This window comes from Sesamum indicum, linkage group LG7 (genome assembly GCF_026168435.1).
Source record: "Sesamum indicum cultivar Baizhima isolate 11 linkage group LG7, ASM2616843v1, whole genome shotgun sequence".
Taxonomy (NCBI): Eukaryota; Viridiplantae; Streptophyta; class Magnoliopsida; order Lamiales; family Pedaliaceae; genus Sesamum; species Sesamum indicum.
In genome coordinates, this window is record NC_142663.1 from 9,332,780 (window position 1) to 9,351,231 (window position 18,452).

General features: G+C 35.8%; 2 protein-coding genes across 3 annotated transcripts; both read right to left on the minus strand.

Moving 5' to 3' along the window:
• Positions 1-329: 329 nt before the first annotated feature.
• Positions 330-4,540, minus strand: ARP6 (actin-related protein 6). 2 transcript variants are annotated; one of them, XM_020695500.2, is made up of 9 exons: positions 4,318-4,540; positions 3,415-4,192; positions 2,101-2,317; positions 1,959-2,022; positions 1,625-1,709; positions 1,469-1,519; positions 1,331-1,393; positions 1,102-1,247; positions 330-653 (listed from the first exon to the last, which is right to left on the minus strand). In XM_020695500.2, exons 2-8 carry the CDS (start codon positions 4,104-4,106, stop codon positions 1,118-1,120), a joined length of 1,302 nt encoding a protein of 433 aa, XP_020551159.1. In that variant the 5' UTR covers positions 4,107-4,192; positions 4,318-4,540; the 3' UTR covers positions 330-653; positions 1,102-1,117. The 2 variants fall into 2 exon arrangements, with proteins under 2 accessions (XP_020551159.1, XP_020551158.1); XM_020695499.2 differs by having other exon boundaries at positions 4,297-4,540.
• Positions 4,541-5,978: 1,438 nt separating this feature from the next.
• Positions 5,979-18,191, minus strand: LOC105166451 (uncharacterized). Its single transcript, XM_011085807.3, has 5 exons — positions 17,448-18,191; positions 12,503-12,638; positions 7,728-7,948; positions 7,304-7,477; positions 5,979-6,478 (listed from the first exon to the last, which is right to left on the minus strand). Exons 1-5 carry the CDS (start codon positions 17,646-17,648, stop codon positions 6,392-6,394), a joined length of 819 nt encoding a protein of 272 aa, XP_011084109.1. The 5' UTR covers positions 17,649-18,191; the 3' UTR covers positions 5,979-6,391.
• Positions 18,192-18,452: the final 261 nt, after the last annotated feature.

The following is an 18,452-nucleotide window of genomic DNA, read 5'->3' on the forward strand; positions in this document are numbered from 1 at the left end:
AACAAACCTCAGAGGTGCTAGATATAATTTTCCAAACCCACAAGAAATCTAAGTGTAATTACACCAAACCCCAAGAAAGAGGAGTATAATTATTCCTTACATGTATAGCTAGATTTAAGTTTAGACTTTAGATTAGTGTTTTATTTATTATTCATTTATTGTTTATTTTAAATTTAATGTGCCATAATAAATTAATTTTCTGGTAAAATAAATAAGATTTCACAACAGGAAACAAACGCTTGTGGATTCATACTTTTATATATAGAAATAAAGAAAGTGGGTTGGTGGAAAAGTAAAGATATTTGATGAAAACTGAAATGCACACAAGATGGAGAAATCTTACACTCCATTCTTATTCACTGAAAAGCTTTAGAGAAGAAAAGAACAGACGGCCGTTTGGCCTAAAATCAAGTCGAGTCACAATGAGCATAACAACAATCTCAGAATGCAAATCCAACAACTCAAGAAAATCAATGCAGGTGGAATAGAAGGAAAAGTAGTACAGTAATAATGCCCTTTTTCTGCACTCCTCGACTCCCATCTTTAGATGGGCTCCTGATTGCTTTCAGGCTTCGAGCTCGCATCCGGGATCAGTTAATCAGTAATCAATATGGCTTTTAGACCTCATAGAGAAAGAGACTTGGAGATCTCAACTGGCACAGAAAGATAGTATTTCTTGAATAAAGTAAAAGTAATTTCCTAATGGATATAGAAAGCACATCTTTCATTCAGAGCTTTCCCCCTATCCCTGTGCTCCGGTCAAGAACGGTGAAAGCTACGCTTACCCCATTCTTTGCCTCAAACCGGAGGACAATGGAGTGAACAGCAGATAGAGAAGAGGGAAAAGGGAATTAAGAAAGATTTACAGATTACTTCTTTAATAGTGTACTTCCATAAGAAGTTTAGTCTTTGCAATCTTGTTGTACATCATAAATTAGTACTTATTCTAAATAAGCAAGGATACTTAGCGCAGGCTATATTTGTCTTTCACAATGGGAACAAGCACATGTTTTTTATACTCCCATACAAGTATAGAGTACATGTATGAAGTCAATCCACAAGAAGGGGAGGTGAGAAGGAAAAGGATCCCTTCAGCATTACCTTAAAAGATCTGCTACTAGTGCAAGAATCTCCTGCGACACCTAGCAGATCCCAGCTCCTCGTACTCAGCCTTGGTTACACACATTGCTTCAAAATCAGGACTAGATGCTAAAAGTGATCCTCCTCGCCAAACGCCTAAAATTGGACTGTGGAAGCAAGCAAATAAGTATCAATGAGGAGTAAAAATAAAATCTTCAGAAGAAAGTTTTCAGATGAAAGAAGATCTAACTCTTCTTGAGCTGTTATCTTCACTTGGAATTCATCCGGGACAAGAGGTCTAAGCTCTTTTTCTCTGGTGACATGAAAGTATTAGTAGTAGACAAAGCTGCAAGAGAAAGAAACTGTGAACGAAGAGAATGATGCTTACAGTCTTTCAGCAAATCGAGGAAATAATGTGCTTCCACCAGTCAAAATAATACTGCACAACAAAGATTAATGAGGATTAGAGTAGATTCAGAGGATAATTTAGGTCCAACCATAATTAGAGCAGACGTATCTACAGCTGACATTCCAAGATCATCACCTTTCATATAGCACCGGGTGGAGATGAGGATGGCAAGAATTTACAGATCGAACAATGCATTCCGCAAGTCCTGCCTGGTTCATTCCTACATAACATTTCCACAACCTATCTAAATCAGCATAACGACCGTTACAATAAATTTTACACCTGAGGGTACTTAACTTCATGAGCTAGTAACACACGCACAAGAAGAGGTCGCAAACTGCTGCGTGCTTAATATGAAATTATAAGATCCAATATCAAATATAATTCATGGCAAAGATTTTAACTGAGACCTGTCTAGGAGTAAAAGAAGAAAATAGGAAACCATTTGAATATGGACTGGTATACAAACCCAAATCAGCTGGTCGAAATATCATCTCAGGAACAAGGAACCGCTCATTTGTCAAGGTAAATTCCTGCAGGATAGGTAAACTGCTATAAGTTGGAAACTCCAAAAGGGCAATGAACAATTTAACTAGATGGAACAGTAATACATTTTTTGTCAGGTCAACGCTTCTCCTGTCCTGGGGTTTGTCGTTGACAACCTGCTGCTCCACATACTCCTTTTCTCCGGCTGGGGAAGAAGGATCACTGGCATCCAAGGCCAAGTATCTGTTTGCTTCATTGGGATCTTTCACAAAACCCTTCATATAAGTGACACCATCAGGAAGCACGTAAGTGCACCTAAACATATTGTCTTTTCCAGGTTTCCTGAAACTCATTTTCAAGGGAACTAAGCAAAATATTTACAAGAAAATAGCAGTTCCGAAGGCATAAAAGCACAATGCAGTGCATATATGACAGTTCGCATTGGTATTATAAAGTTATACTTTGATCTGCATAACTATGGAGGACAAGATAGTGAAAGTTTACATACATGATATGTAATCTTCAGCAACATATGCAGCGATATTGTCAGGCTGTCAGCATTCTAGACTGTTAACAACTTCACCAAGCATAATTGCAAGGTATGATTTACTGTACCATTTATAATGTCTCCTTAAATGTCTAAACCATAGATTAAAAGCACCTACAACTACGACATGATTTCCATCATATAATTATGTAGAAGGAAGGCTCAGAGTCAAATCTACAACATAACCAAACAACTAAAAGAGTTGCAGATAAAATACATGACAACAATATAAGTGGTCGATAATTCTTATTTAATCAAGAATACAAGATATTCAATGCCATACTTGGAAATACTTTTCAGACTAACTTCATAAGTGCCTGTCAATCACAAGCATCCTACAAGCATAAACTGCCACAGAATGATAAAGCTAAGAAATTTTCTATTTTTCTATAACTCTATATGAGTAAGATTAAGCACGAACCAATTGCATCCATACCCACACCATCTTTCCCTTCTTTCAGTGGTTAACAGCACAATACCAGGTGTGAATTATTGTAGTACTTGAAGTAACATTTTTTATGTATTGCAAATATGCCTTACAAAATTAGATTCTAGCATTTCACCATTCTAGCAGTCAGCTTTAAATTGTCTGTCCAAGTATACTCATTACAATAGTAGCAGGTTCGAAAAGAAACATGAACGCCGTATTAGTTTCCACAAGACAATAGTATACTCCATTATTTAAGTGACTGGCTAAGCCAAGTTTACATTTCCAGTCTCTTGCAGAAAATCTGCTTTTGGTTGGTTTTGTAATTACAAAACACTCAATCATCGAATATTAGCCCATATCACAGAATGAAAATTCCAAAAACAAAGCAGCAAAATATCCCAAGTAAATCCAATAATACCAGAACCCAAAAAGATGATATGAAACAAGATATGGAACATGCACCTCGCAATCTTCAGGTCTCTCTGCACATCAAGAGAAACAAAGCAAAGTTTCTCCTTCACATCATCCATTATAAAACTCTCATCCATCACATTCACACTCCTATAACTCACCAACTCCTTGAGGTAATTCGTCAATGCCTTTCCCCCAAGATCCATCCTTTTCACTCCATAGTTCAACGTGAAATTCTGAAAAACCGGAGCGGCATGGGTAAAACTAAAACCGCAGTCCACCACCAAGCTACACTGGGCTTTGGAAACCAAGCCATACGGCCTCCTCGAGGCTTCGTATAAATGCACCAGGGATGGCGAATCGGACACGAAAAGGGCTTTGAAATTAAAGTCTTCGAAGATGATTTCATCAACGGAACGTTGAATAGATGGAAGCGTGAAGAGGGGTTCGGTGAGGAGAAGGGAGGTGTTGGGCGGGTGGACTTTGAGGATGGTAGTGAATAGGTGGGCCCAAAGGGACGACTGGAGGTCGGGATTGATGAGATGGCCGCGGTCGAATGGGCGTCGAAGGGTGGCCGAGGTCAGGTCTTCAGTAGGGGAGAGAAGTTGGTCGGCAAGAAGCCATTTCTTGGAGGAGGAGGGGCGAGCAGTGCAGTTGGGAACTACGCATGTTGGGTCGCGCTCGCCGCCGAAGCCGGCTTTCAAGAGGCCGCCGCCGTTGTCCAACACCACCACGTTAGACATTATTGGTGTTTACTGTCTTTTGATTGAAGCGGACCAAAAACAAAGCTGACTCGGTAAGAAGACGACTATGCCATTGTAATAGCAAACTACATCAGAGAAAGGGGAAGACGAGAAACAAGAAAGCAGGATTAGCAATTTGATCAGGCAGTGACCACTTGCGTGGTGATGATGAAAGAGAGACTGCTCCTACCAAAGGAAAGCAATCGGAAACCTTTGAAGGCGGATTCAGGATGCTTCATCGGTGCGGGCCACGTCGTGCTCGCGACTGCCCAAAGAAGGAGAAACTTTCTGCTCTTATTGCTGGGGATGAGCAAGCTGAAGCTGTAGCTGAACCCTCCAGGGTCAATCAAATTGAATCATCACAAAATTCAAAATTGGAGCGTCAATTCCAATTACATACATCTTTTTGGTGGAGTTCATAATACTATTATCAATTAGAATAATTTACGGGTGGATTTGGTTGGACTAAAAATATAAGATATTTAGCCCCCTTTAGAAAAAACCTAATTGGTAATATATATCCTGTATCTAATTGAAAAGCATTTTATTTGTGTCTTCAATTTATTGATGTGTTAATTTATTTTTTTTTTGAAATTGATAATTACTTGTTATGAAATTTCATAATTATCTTTTGGTAGTTCTTTATAAGAAATAATTTATTCGTTTACAATATCACATAAATATTGTTTATATTTTTCCCAAAAATAAAAATGATGGTGGGAAGAATTATCCAATATGTGCAAATCCAAATCTTTAAATCAAGACCAAAGAAGGTTTGAGATTAGGGGTGGCAAAATGGGTTGAGACCCATGGATCCAATTCAACCCAACTAATTTTGAGTTTGATTGGACTTGGTTATATTTTAAAATGAATTTATATGAGTTAGAGTTAAATAAAATTATATTTTATATGAGTTGGATATGAGTTAATAATGAGTTGGATATGAATTTTAAGGGGTTCAACTCACAAATTATAATAACAAAAAAACTAAAAGAACGCACCAATTCCTCTTTTCTCATATACACACATTCTTTCACATCTCTCTCCCTTCACACAAATACACTCACAACTTGGTTCATATACACACGCATACACACACACACACACTCACATCTCTTTCTCACACATAATCCTCTTTCTCCCCACACACACACACAATAAAAAAAGAATACACCCACACTCTTTCCTCACACGCACATACACACTCTCGATAGAGGTGGCAAATTGGGTTTGAACCATATCTAAACGGATCGAGTTTTAAAATAGATCCAAAATAGATTGGGTTGCAAATTGGTTGGATCGAATTAGTATAAATCATTTTATTAATTTGAATTCAAATGTTTCAAAATTTCACACAAAAAAACAAGAAAATAAAACCATATTTGAACTATTAAAAAATATAACTACTATTTGTAATGCAATACGACTAAACTTGCATCGCACGTCAACTTTTACTAATGACATGTACATTAGATTCATTTGCTAAATAATAAAGTAAAAAAAAAAAAACCTACTAATATATAACAAAATACTACATTTTATCAAAATAATTCATAAAATTTTGGATATTCACATGCAATGAACATCAAGTTGTGCAACCAAATTCTCTATACTTGTTGAGAGACAATTTTTATTTTCATCACCTTCATAATCATAAGCTGTAATATAAAATATAAAAGTTACATGACACATACCTGGTCATTAGATAGAAATAACACATGATATAAATTTAGTCGTATTACACTACAAGTAGTAATTACATTTTTTAATATTTCAAATACTATCCTTTTTTTTTTCCTTTCAAATATAACTTGAGTTGCAAAAGAATGCTCACGAAGAACATAGGCAAGAAAAGAGTTGAAAGGACAGTCATCAGAAAGGGATTCATGCTACAGATAGATTCATGAACACAAATTCCTCTTCCAGAGTATATATTTCAGTTCAAGCACTCGGCCCCACTTGAAACATAAAAAAATTAACTAGAAAAAGTGTTCCATCAGCTCCTACTGGCTGAGGAGCATTGGGGGGGGGGGGGGGGGGGGGAGGACAGCCTGCTGAGAGTGAGCAACAAATCTGATTCAACTAGCATGCCAAAAGTAAGTAAAACTTTCAAACGACTTCCACTAAAAAGAAGCAACAGCAAAAGGCTTCCCCTCAACAGATAAGACGATCCATCTCAGTCTGGGTACCTTATTAAAAGTCATGTAGTTATTAGAGTGATTGCAGTCTACACCTGCTAGGCCACCCAGTGTGCACCTGATATTTAATACATGTAGGGGTTATAACTAAAACACGTCCGGGTGGAAACGTCCAGATATCGAGTTGCTTTGTTGAGCCTGCTTGAGGTGCATCGCAAGGGCATAGTTGTTGATCTGATGAAAACAGAACATATAATATCAACATATTTTCAAAAAATCTAATATCAACATAACTACATTGCATTATTGAATAGCACATTTGCGAAAAGCAGCAATAGTTTGCCAATCTTAAACAAACATAGACAAGTACCTCAGGTGGCATGTGGGAGACAAGAACTGAGATGTGACAAACCAATTAAATGTTGCGAACAGAGGAAATGAATTGAATCCACAAAAATGACACATTTACCGTCTACGAATTATAATTAATAGAGGATCGTGACCCTTTTTGAGTTCTTTCCTTACGTCAAAAAACCAACCACCAAGCACCAAAAGATAACTAACCCTGAGAAGCATTATATAAAACATGGATTAGGGAGTTCACTTCAGAACAAGTCAAATTCCAAACCCATTTTTCTCCACCCCTGTATCACCAGAGGGCAGTCTGCAATGTCACTCATCTATAGAATCAGATCAGATTACCTTCATCAGTTCCCAATATCAAACTGAGATGCCACTACAAGCTCAGTGGACTTATATTAGAAACCAATCAACTAAACATGGTATGCATTTTCAGTAATGAAGGGAAGATGAAAAAGATCGCCTTTATAAGAGGAAAAGGTAGAGTTGGAGAAAGGGCAACAATGACGGTTCATTTAAGCAGATAACTTCTTTAATATAGTTGTTGGAACAATTCGAGACATTATATGCAGGCTGGGCTGCTGTGGCTTCATCGAGTTCATCTGTATCATCTGACTAAAGCGAGTATGTCTGCAAAGTAATTTGACAGTCTAACCAGCCAAAAATACGCACTTAAGTGATTAGATTTGTTAATCAGACCTCAAGAGTTCTCAGCTGCTCTTGGTATTGCGAAACTAGCTGCTTCAGCTGATGCAACTCCTGACCCATTTCCTCAAACTCTTTCTGTCGCTCATGCTGGATAGAAACTGCTCGCTTCAAGATATTGTTCTCCTGTATGAGCACTTCAAGTTGCTGCTTTAGCATAGTGTTCTCCTGAAAGGATCGACAAATATGAACTTTATTGACCAAGTACGAAGAACACCTGGCTTTCAGATCATACTAACTATCCAAATGTCCGCAGGAAAAATCAGTAGAGGAATGCATGCATAAAGGAAAAAAAGAAAACTGGAAAAAAGCTTAATGAACACGGATAATAATTGATAATGAATCACCAACATCATTAAAATCAAATATCAGGATTCTTTACATAAGATTAACAAGTAATAGGGATATAAGAAAACACCTTTTGAAAGCTCTGGGAAGCCTCTGCGGTTGCATTCACACAAATGGACTTCTCCAGTGCCTCAAGTGCTTGCGACACACGTGCCTTAGCATCTTCTACATTTGATGCACTTAACACTTCTCTAACCAACAGCTCCACCCACTCTGCACCATCTGCAGGAAATTTGCTTCCAGCAGGCTGTTCCTCTCTCGTAGCAGTGCCCCCATTATTTATCAATGCGCCTGCATTCGAAATAAAGCATAATCATCTCAGCCATATGCAATAATGTTCATATTCAACTTCCTACAGACGTGCAATAAGAAAACATCAACTTTTCAATCTGGGAAAACCACATCCATGAGTCAATAACAATCACGAATTACGTGAAGAAATTTCATGACTTCAAAACCACCAGAAAAGCATAAAATAAACAGACAAAAGGAAGAGTTCAAGCCAGCACTTCAAAGTTAACGACTATAAAGCTAACAAGCAACCAGAGCAATTTGACAACTTCAATTTTCTTTTGCACATTTGATATTACTTCATCCTAGAGAACCAAACGCCATCACTTTGAAAGAACTAGTTGTACTTGGCCAATATTGATGTAATCCACATTTCCTTAGGGATAAATCTGTAGTTTGAGAATAAGAGAAAATAGAACTTCTTATGTATTCGTCTTTGTCATACCTACTAGTCTGCTGTCATGAATTGTTAAAATGATTTTTGCTAAAAAGACATCCATCTAAGACTGATGGCTACCCACATTCAATGGTATATTTTCTAAATTCATTCATTTTACAGGATACATCAAACTCTTCCAAAGAAGCTCGATAATACATATATTTCAAGGATCTGACAGTGCAATAAACAGATTTAAGAGAAACTTGTCTCATTTATTATATTATACAAGGCTATTTCTGTTAGGTTCAGCATCTAGCAAAGTTCAATGGGCATGAAGATTTTGCAATTTGCAGAGGGCAAAAACTAGCTAATGAATTGTATCTTGAGCAACTTAGTAAGTTATTGAGCTTGGTTTCTGAAGAATCCTCCAAAAGCGTCAAATAAGACAGAAGGTAGCCAAATCACAGTATTGAGACACTATTTTTCATCAAAATGAAGACTTTTTACAGAAGTAAAATCAATACTATCACTTATAGTAACCAATGATGTAAAAAGTGCCAAACAAAATGCAACACCAAGAGAATTTGAAGATATATCTATTTGCATAAGGGGCTGGCATAATTCAAAACAAGTAGTGGAATCAACCTCTTACCAAAACTAGGAGGTATTCAATAGTGGAATGGAGAAGCAACTGAGGAAGCACGAGAAAGAAAAGTATTGGAAGTCCTTGAACATCTCTCCTACTAGATATAAATTAAGTGACTACTCCAACTTCTGCGAAACTGGATGCGGGACCAGACTAATTACGTAAATTAACAAAAACTGTGTGTTTCCTCTTTGATTCATAAAAGTACCAATAACAGGAAATGATCTCCTCTTGATTCCCCCGTGAAGGATTTGAACAAATATGCATTGTGAAAAAGCTGACAAGTCTTACTACATAGACAAAGTGTCAACAACAAAAACACATTTTAGGATTCTCACTAATATTCTAAAAATAAGCTTAGGTTCCGTTCCCAAAGTGGAACCTTTTCCAAAACTATGCACTCGCTTAATGAATTCATATGACACCATCACCTCCCAACCATTACTTAAGGGGAACAGTATAAAGATAAAATTTCACTTTGTTAACTTCCTCTAAGACTCCATGCCAGTCAAACTAAAACCATTTTCTGAAACGGGGTTCTAAAGTTTAGGACACACGATTTAACACATCGAATGATAAGTAGTGGCAAAGCATCAGAAGAATTAAAATCTTATGTGGAACAATGCTTATGGATATCACAAACAGCAAAAACAAAATATATAAAATGGACAGATCCACTTCAACAAGCCCACTACCCCTTCAATAGCCACCATGGTTCATAGTCTCAGTATCACGGATAATATTAATAAGTGATGAGTTCAAGTTGTACTCGCATATATGAGTATTATTTGGTGATAAGGAAAATGCATTTTGGAATTCCAGAAAACTCCAAAACATCAGTATGATTATAGAGAAGTACAAATAGCACAAAACCGTAGTCATTCATACATGGTAAAAACTTTATTGCAGAAAACATTAGTAAAACATAATATCCTGGTGATAAACTTTGTAACACAAATTTGCTCACCAACAAATTATGTATAAAGTAAAATGTCCTCCAGAGCAGTGGATAAAACAATGCTAGAAAGAGAATTTATGCTCCACTATTGGAAGTAACATATGAGATAACCTGATATCACAAATATTGTCCTGATAATATCCATTAAGACTGATATCATGATATCAACTGACACAATACAATATTATCAGATCTTTGGCCAAAGGCTGATATAGTTAGAGCTGCAAAATAACAAGTATTTTTTTTTTTGGACTGCACAGTGTGAGTATATTGACCAATACCTTGAACCACGGTAGGAGAAGATGATAAAGGGAATGGAGAGCAGAAGTGCAGATTCAGCTGAACATAGTGATAAAAGATACAAAGGGCAGGACAAATAGTAAAAACACAGCAGGGGCCTGATCAAGTATCACTTTCTGCTCAAATACTTCAGATCTAGTTTAAGCTGCATCCCTCCTCAACAAAGAATTATTTTCTGTCACTACATGACCAAGATTTAACTAAAAGAGAAAGTTTAGGTGTTTGGAGAAATTCAGGACATATGCAAAGCAGCACAAACAGAATGTCATTTCTGTTCCCAATACAATATATTCATGGTGGCCAAAGCTGCAATAAGCAATAATCCTTGATTGTATCATTCTCCATATAAACTTCTGTATAATTTCGGCAGGGACGTTTTGCGGGCATGGTTTTGTTTTCACTCACAATTTTGAGTTTTTAATGGTAAAAGTGAGCTTCCAATTTTGCATAGAATTCTCGGGCAAATATAAAACTATGTTCGGATTAATTGATAAAATTATTTTATATTGTTAATGGTATCAAAACAATATTCTTTAATTGAATGAAATTGATAGTTTTATTTTTTATACTTTTGTAAATAATTTTATCTCTTCTTATGCTGTTTCATCCTTATCATTTCCATTTCCCCTTCTCTTGATAAAGTGAAAAATTTGTTCTTCCCCTATTTTCTCTTTAAGATAAAAGGTGGCATCACATTATAACATATAAGCATAGCCCAACAAGCAATTTTCTCATGCAAAATGCGGTGGAAAGGAAGTATATAAAGCACTACAGATATTCAACTTTACCTTATGTGAGATAAATCAACTGAAAACCGGCCTTCATTAGTAAATTATATTAAATAAATAATCTTCTTCCATCCTATGTTTATTCCCTCCTCCTTTTCCCTTTCCCTTCTCCCTCAGGACCAAATAAGCTGCAACACAAAGAAATTTACTTCCCTCAACAGAACCTATCTTCTCCCTCCTTCCCTTTCCCATCGTACCAGACAAATATAGAAAATCAAAGTAGGCAGTGGAGGAAGCAAAGCTTGGAGTTCAAAAGGAGTATAGTTTAAAAATCAATTATCCAATTGGTTTAACAATACCCATTTTGATAAAGCCTGCTAACAAAGAGCAGTTTTAACTTTATTCAACTTAAATAGATGGCAATCCCCTATCCCACTACAAGTAATCAAAAGGTTTTACTGGCTTCAAATTTCTGATATCACAAAATATTGCAACTCCGAGCTGATTAAAACATTTAAAGCCCATACTAATGTTTATTTCGGCAGTAACAAAGCTATTAATAGAAATGGTTAGCATTGAAGTTATGAGTCAGGACAGGAAGCAAGAAATGGTTCATAACTGAAGTAGGGGGCGACCGCGATTAAGGGGGCTGCGGGGTGAGAGGGGGAGGGGGGGATATTTGATGTTATTTAATTTATTTTTTAAAATAATAATTTTATTTTTTTAATAGTTAATCTAAACCCTTAATTGTTTTTTTTTATAAATTTAAGATCTAAGTTAAGATTATTGATTAGATATGCCGGCTCTCATATAACCAATACAGATCCAACGATTATTAAAATAAGGATAATATATAATAAATAAGGGCATGAAGGTCCTTTCATAAAAACGTTAACACCGTTAGTTATATTTAACGGAGAGGGGCCATCAAGCAATATTTACAAAAACAGGTTTTTTCTTTTTTTTTTTTTTTGCCTATTTTTAAACCAGGGAGGGGTTAAAACACACGGGCATTTTATGCATTTAAGCCAAAAAATATGGCTGATTTCACAGGCTTCATGAAATATCTCAAGGCGCAAACATCAGACGGTCAAACTGAAAGGAGAAAGGGACAAGGTGCAACAGGAAAACATTATAAACAATATTAGTCCAGTACTCCGATGCAAACATCGTCTAGACAAGAGCTAACAGTCCTGCTGAAGTAGTGATTATGCGATGGCTGACCATAGAGTGCAACAGGAGAATTCCGTAACAGCAACAGAATATCTAGACAAGTAGAATATATTTCTAGATCTCCGGATCTCTCTCATTATGAATGTCCCATCAACAAAAACAGTAAAATTGAAGCTTCTGAAAGGGCGCATGAACATGATGCATAAACATGTTCCTATAATTTTACATTTGCTCAGTATGATATATCATGGATCCAGCATGCTTGGAAAATTACATCAAACTTAGCAAACAGACATAAGATTGGAAACATTAAACTACTAAGTGAGCACCAAAAATAGAGATCTGAAATGACAAATCCAAAGAAAGTTACCTTCAGCGGAAAATTGACCTTCAATTTCCTGAGTAGCATCAGATGTACTTGCTCCAGCACTCAACCGAAGCTGGTTTAATTTTTTAATTGCAGAATCCAAATCATCACCTGATTCTTCAAGGGCTTTCTCCAGAAACTACAAACCAAAGGCATCAGCAATCACTTAATTAGATTAACACCCTAAGCAAAGAGAGATAAACATGTATATTCAACTTATTTTGTGAAAAAAGCTTCATATCAGGATACATGAAGAAAGCCGATGAGCTTACATCCATTGGCAGAGTTTTTTTCTTTTTTTCTTTAAGGAAAAGGAACTAATTCATAACATACTCTGATGTGTATTTGAGAACATTTCAAGCAAAAGTATAAATTCTGCCAAATATATCAGCCTGGCATCAGAAATGAGAAATAAATAGACCACAGAAAATCTATATAATGACAAGTCATCATTTGAAAAAATCATTTATGGCACCGGATTAGATTAGGTAACTGCTATAATAGTCCTTCAAAACTTCACGGAGTCCAGCGCAAGATGACTAAATCAATTAATACTAGAAAGGTTACCAAAAAACATTGAAATCCCTAAAAACTCCATCCATTTTAGGTCAGAGGAAATAACTAACTACATGGATTCTGTAGGCAGAAGTCGAATAACGCCATGACATGATTCACAAGCATGCAGGTCCAAGTACTTCTTGCAACACATTTTCCCTTTGTGCTACTAGAATAAGCCAATGTAGTGCTTCAAGAAATTCTGCACCTTTGAACAAGATGATTCAACTAGCTGATAGGCACATTTAAAAAGTATCAAGAAGATTACTCATCCAAGGGCAATATAATAACATATTTATACCCGAGTATTCTGTATAACTATGATTATGTCTATAATGAAATTTATGTTGATAATTAAGCTCTTTGTCAATAATCATCTTCATATAAATCTTTTGGTATGTATCAAACGTTTCTGGTCATTCAACCATCTTATAATGCTGTTGCTATCATTTATCTGTAGTTAAAAAAGTTGAAGAAAGAAGTCTGTTTATCACATGTTGCCTGCAGCATTACTCAAATGATAAATTAAGAACACCAAATTAACCAAAACAATACTGAGAAACAAATGATATGAGATAGGATCAATTTAGAATAGCACACAATTGTCTCCAACACAAAATCTGATGTAACTTGATAGGTTAATTGATCACAGGTAAATAATGAACACATAAGAGACAGTCACCTCCATTCTTACACCATGAATGCTCTTAATGAAACAACATTCAGCAACTAGCTAATCTTTTACGCTCCTTTCACAAGTTCATAAATGGGTGTGGAGGAAGTAACGCCATTTCGGTCAATTAAGCCCCCACATCCATAATATCTGGCTACTTGTACTCCTTATCCATGATAAAAATTGTTCAATACATACCACCTTGCCATTAAAGCGCAACTGCAAGAGGTGCACTCTATAGAGGCGAAGCACAGAGTGCATGCCTTTTTGCATATAATAACAAAATTTTCAACAAAACCAGAATAAAGCATTTTAGAGAGGAGAGACAGACAAGAACTTAGTTCTGTGTCTGCAAGAAAAGATATGGAGTATAAAAGTGCATCATAGTAACGCATACAACATTACAAGAAAATTAAAAACACGAAATACAAGGGTAAAGTTTAGTTTGGTAGCGGAGTTTTGTCACTAAAGTCACTTTAGTACCCGAGTAATTGCGAATTACCCAATTGGGTACCCAAATTTCAACATTAATATCACTTTGGTACCTGATTGATTTTTTCATTTATTTTATTATTCTTTTTTAGGTAATGACCATTTTACCCTTCGATTTTAAAATAAAAAATAATAAATACACTCAAGTAAGATTGGCATAAACGCTATGAGTAAGGACTCTATTTTAGAGGTTTATATATATGTGGTGTCTATTTTAGTCATGTGTATTTTAATACAATATAAAATATAATAAAGCTAAGAGGGAAATTACAAAAAATAAAAACATTGCTATTATTTATTAGGTAAATAAATCAAATATAACCACTTGGAAGTCAAATAGCTCAAATAAAGAGAAAATATATAGATTGAAATTTACGCAAAAGAAAAATTGGTATATTAATTATTTTCATTTTAGTGTCTAAGGAAAAAATGTTCATCACCTAAACACATAATAGAAAAAATAAATGAAAACCATCAATTGGATACCAAACTCATATTAGTGGTGAATCTGGGGTATCAAATAAGTCAATTTTTCAAGTACCAAAACAACATTAATAGCGAAACTCGGGTATCAAAACAAATTTTACCCCAAATTACATTAAAGCACACTACACAAAATAAAGTTGCAAAAAGGCACATGGTATAGAAACTCAAAAAAACGAGGCCCGTGTTTCCTTGTCCAGCCCCGGTGAACATGTGCTCTTCACAATTAAAGATGCACAACTGACACAAGCAGATCAGCCTTTATATAAAATTAGCCGTCTGCAAATTCAGTTAGTTATAAGACTTTCCAAGAAAACTCAGTCATAAATATACATCTGGCTGTTCACTAAACAGAGTACTATGCAAGCAGTATCCAGCATTACTGGCCAATTTATTTCATATTCCAGATTAGAGACCAAAGACATTTACAATATTTTATCAGCATTACACAAACTTTGTTCCTCAAATAAACTCATATTCCCTCAATATGTTGTCTAAAGTTGAAATATGAGAAGTAACATATTATTTCAAAGAATGGGGAAAACAACTGCATAGAGAAAATAAGATATTCTTAGTGGGATAGAGAGAGTAATCTATTTATGTTGGCCCAGAGTATAGGTTATAAGATACCAAATAATAAGCACGGGAAAATAAACCCTTCATAAAGTAGTCTTATGAGTAAAACTGAGCTCAGATGGGATTTCAGTACAATATTGACACAAGGAAAAAAGATCTACTCATTTATTTGCTCCCCCCAAAAAAGAAACTTCCATTCACTTTATAATTACACAATTGCCACTGAAAGTACGGATTCGGTGTTAGTACTATCAAATCATAACTTTAACTACAAAGATAGTTTGGAACATTTTAGAAAGGTAATAAGATAAATAAGTATGGGAAAAGGCTTGTATTACTTTTTAGTCTAATACAAGTACTGGAAAAGGGCATACTAGATGTATTCAACCCTCAACTTTTGAAGACGGTAGGAACTTTGGAAACCTATGTTAGTAAAGAGTAAATTATTCAGCTAAAGACTATAATTTTATGTTGTCATCCCCAAAAACGATTTATTTATTGTTTTTTACCATTTGTATCATCAGTTCACCCTCAGGCCAAAAGAATTTTATCATAAATAACCTTTTTCATTTAAAACAAGTTATTTAAACTTTAAAAGTTCTTGGTAAATAAGATCAGAATCCCCAGGATATCACATTGATAAATACTCTATCGGTATTTTTTTCATTTAGGATTTTAAAATAGGGATCCAGACCTAAATCATGAGCAAGTTAGTTTTGGAATTGAACATTAGACTAATGGATAAAAACACATGAGCAAAAACAAATTTTGCCCAAGCAAGAAATGGGGTTAATGTTCCGTACGAATGGTGAAGACATCTGGAGCATCATGCACATCATTAGATCATGTCCTATAGGATAGAATCTAATTTCATCGTCTAACCTATGATAAGAATTAGAAGTCCTCTCTTCAATGGAAGTATGGCTTAGATGGTATCTCGAAAACTGTTAAAAGGTAAAAAGAAAAAAAGAAAATAATTACAAATGTCATATATATGCGAAGACACAAAATATCGCCGTGTTTGATTCTTTTGGTCAAAGAAACTAAACGAAGTGGGACCTCTTCACTAAGAGAACATGCAATATACAGCCAAAGCATATGTGTATTTGACACTAGTCACTTGTTACCTATTGTTTAAAGGACAACAAACATTCAAATGTGTCAATCCATGTTTCTTAACAGCTTCTGTATAAGATGGGGCCAACAATCGAGAATCTTCGTTTTAAGGAGGATATAGCTTTGCCAGCTTTAATTAACATAATCTGTTAATGAGCAAGTAGTTATACCAAAACGAAAACCTATGAATCAAACGTCAAGGAGAGCCACTCTGGAAACGGGTGAGAAGTGGAAAGCTAGATGTGCGGAGTTTGACCCATCCAAAAACACCCAAAATATCAGACTTGCCAAACACACGGGTCCCATCATTACATGCTGAGATGACAACATGCTTAGACAACATCAGTAATTTTCTGATTTAACATAAACTGGTTAGGAGTAAGAGAAGTTATTTGTAAAATATTTCCACCACAACAACAATTTATTATCGTTAGCACACATGTTCCTACTTTAAGGATGATTTCTACTTTAAGCTATTCCAAACCCACTAGCTCCCCTTAGTATCCCCATGTTGTGATCAATAGACAATGGAGGACTACACGCAGAAATGTAAGTTCGAAAGAAAAGACCATGAAAAATCTATTAGCAATCTGGAAACATCTTATCCAATGCAAGGCTAACCAAATGAAGGTACAAGATGGTAATAATTATAATACCAAATTTAGCAACCAGATTCACCCTCCATGTTTCAATAACACATCAATGATACCTTAATACAACAGAGATAAAGCCCATAAGGGAAGCTCTGGTATTGCCGTCTGTAGCCCACAAGTTGTATACATTTCTAACTCTTACAATGGCGTGTTATCAAAAGTAAGCAATACATGCATCAGACAACTATAATGTAAACTATTAGCAACCAAAATTGCATATATAATCACAAATGAATAAGTGCAGGTGCAAAATCTGAATCACAACGTAATAAGTTAATCATCATTTCATAAAATTCCCCAAGCAACACCGCACCAACAAAAGGAAGACATATCTTTCTTCTGAAAATTAGAAAAAAAATGAAAATTTTAAAATATTTAAAATAATTAAAAGGAAAGAAACCTGTCTGTCCATATCAGGAAAGAGAGCGACAAGATGATCCACTGGTGAGAACCAGAAACTGGAAGCGGAGGCAACCCTAGGCGGAGAAAAAGTTCTGCCTGGAGAAGAAGAAGAAGAACAGCGGATTCTCTTGGAGACTGGTGGCGACGACGGCGATTCCTCGAAGATATTCGATCTCTTTCCGCACACTACGGCAGACATGTTTCGCCCACAACAAAGAAAATTTACTTCTCTCTACTCTGTCTCCAATCCCTCAGCCACCACTTTTCTCATGCAGAATCAACCGATAATTTCTAGCCCACTACAAAAAGGGAAAAAGAAAAGGGGGCCGCAGAAAAAAAAAATTCAATGAAAAATCAAAATCAACCAATAGAGTTGATCCGATTTCACATCCAAACCCCACAAAAAAGCAACCGTTTCTGAGAAACCTTGCGTATAAACAGTAGATAGGGTTATAAAACTAGGTTTTCATCCATTAATTTCTTCTGTAATTAATCAATTAATCATCAGAATTTTCCTGCCAAGGCTGTGCCTGTTTATCTACTTTTTCAGCTCTAATGGACTTGATGATGGATGTCTTTGTGTGTCGAGAATGGGTTATCAAATAACAGGTTTGTGACTCTATAGATGAAGGTAGCGGCGACCGTGTGCCACGTCAAGTTCCCTAATCCCGCACTCCACAGGTGGGAGACGTTGATTTGGTGTTGTGACCCGCAATGTTGGGCATCGTAGACGATACATTCCGTGATGGTTGAGCAACGTTGTATCGTTGTGTTCGCTTTTGGAAATCTACCACGGCCTAAGTTTACATTACGTGACGAGAATGGATTGGCCTAAAGATCCACCCAAGTTCGTCATATAGGCCTATGATTGGGCTCCGGATTCCAAATTCACAAGGGGTTAGCCCATGTGGCTAATCATTTTTTTTCTTAAGAGATGTGGCTAATCAGTTGGTGGGTACCAAAAGTCGAGTTTGTTTCATATTTAATTTTAATTGAGTTATTA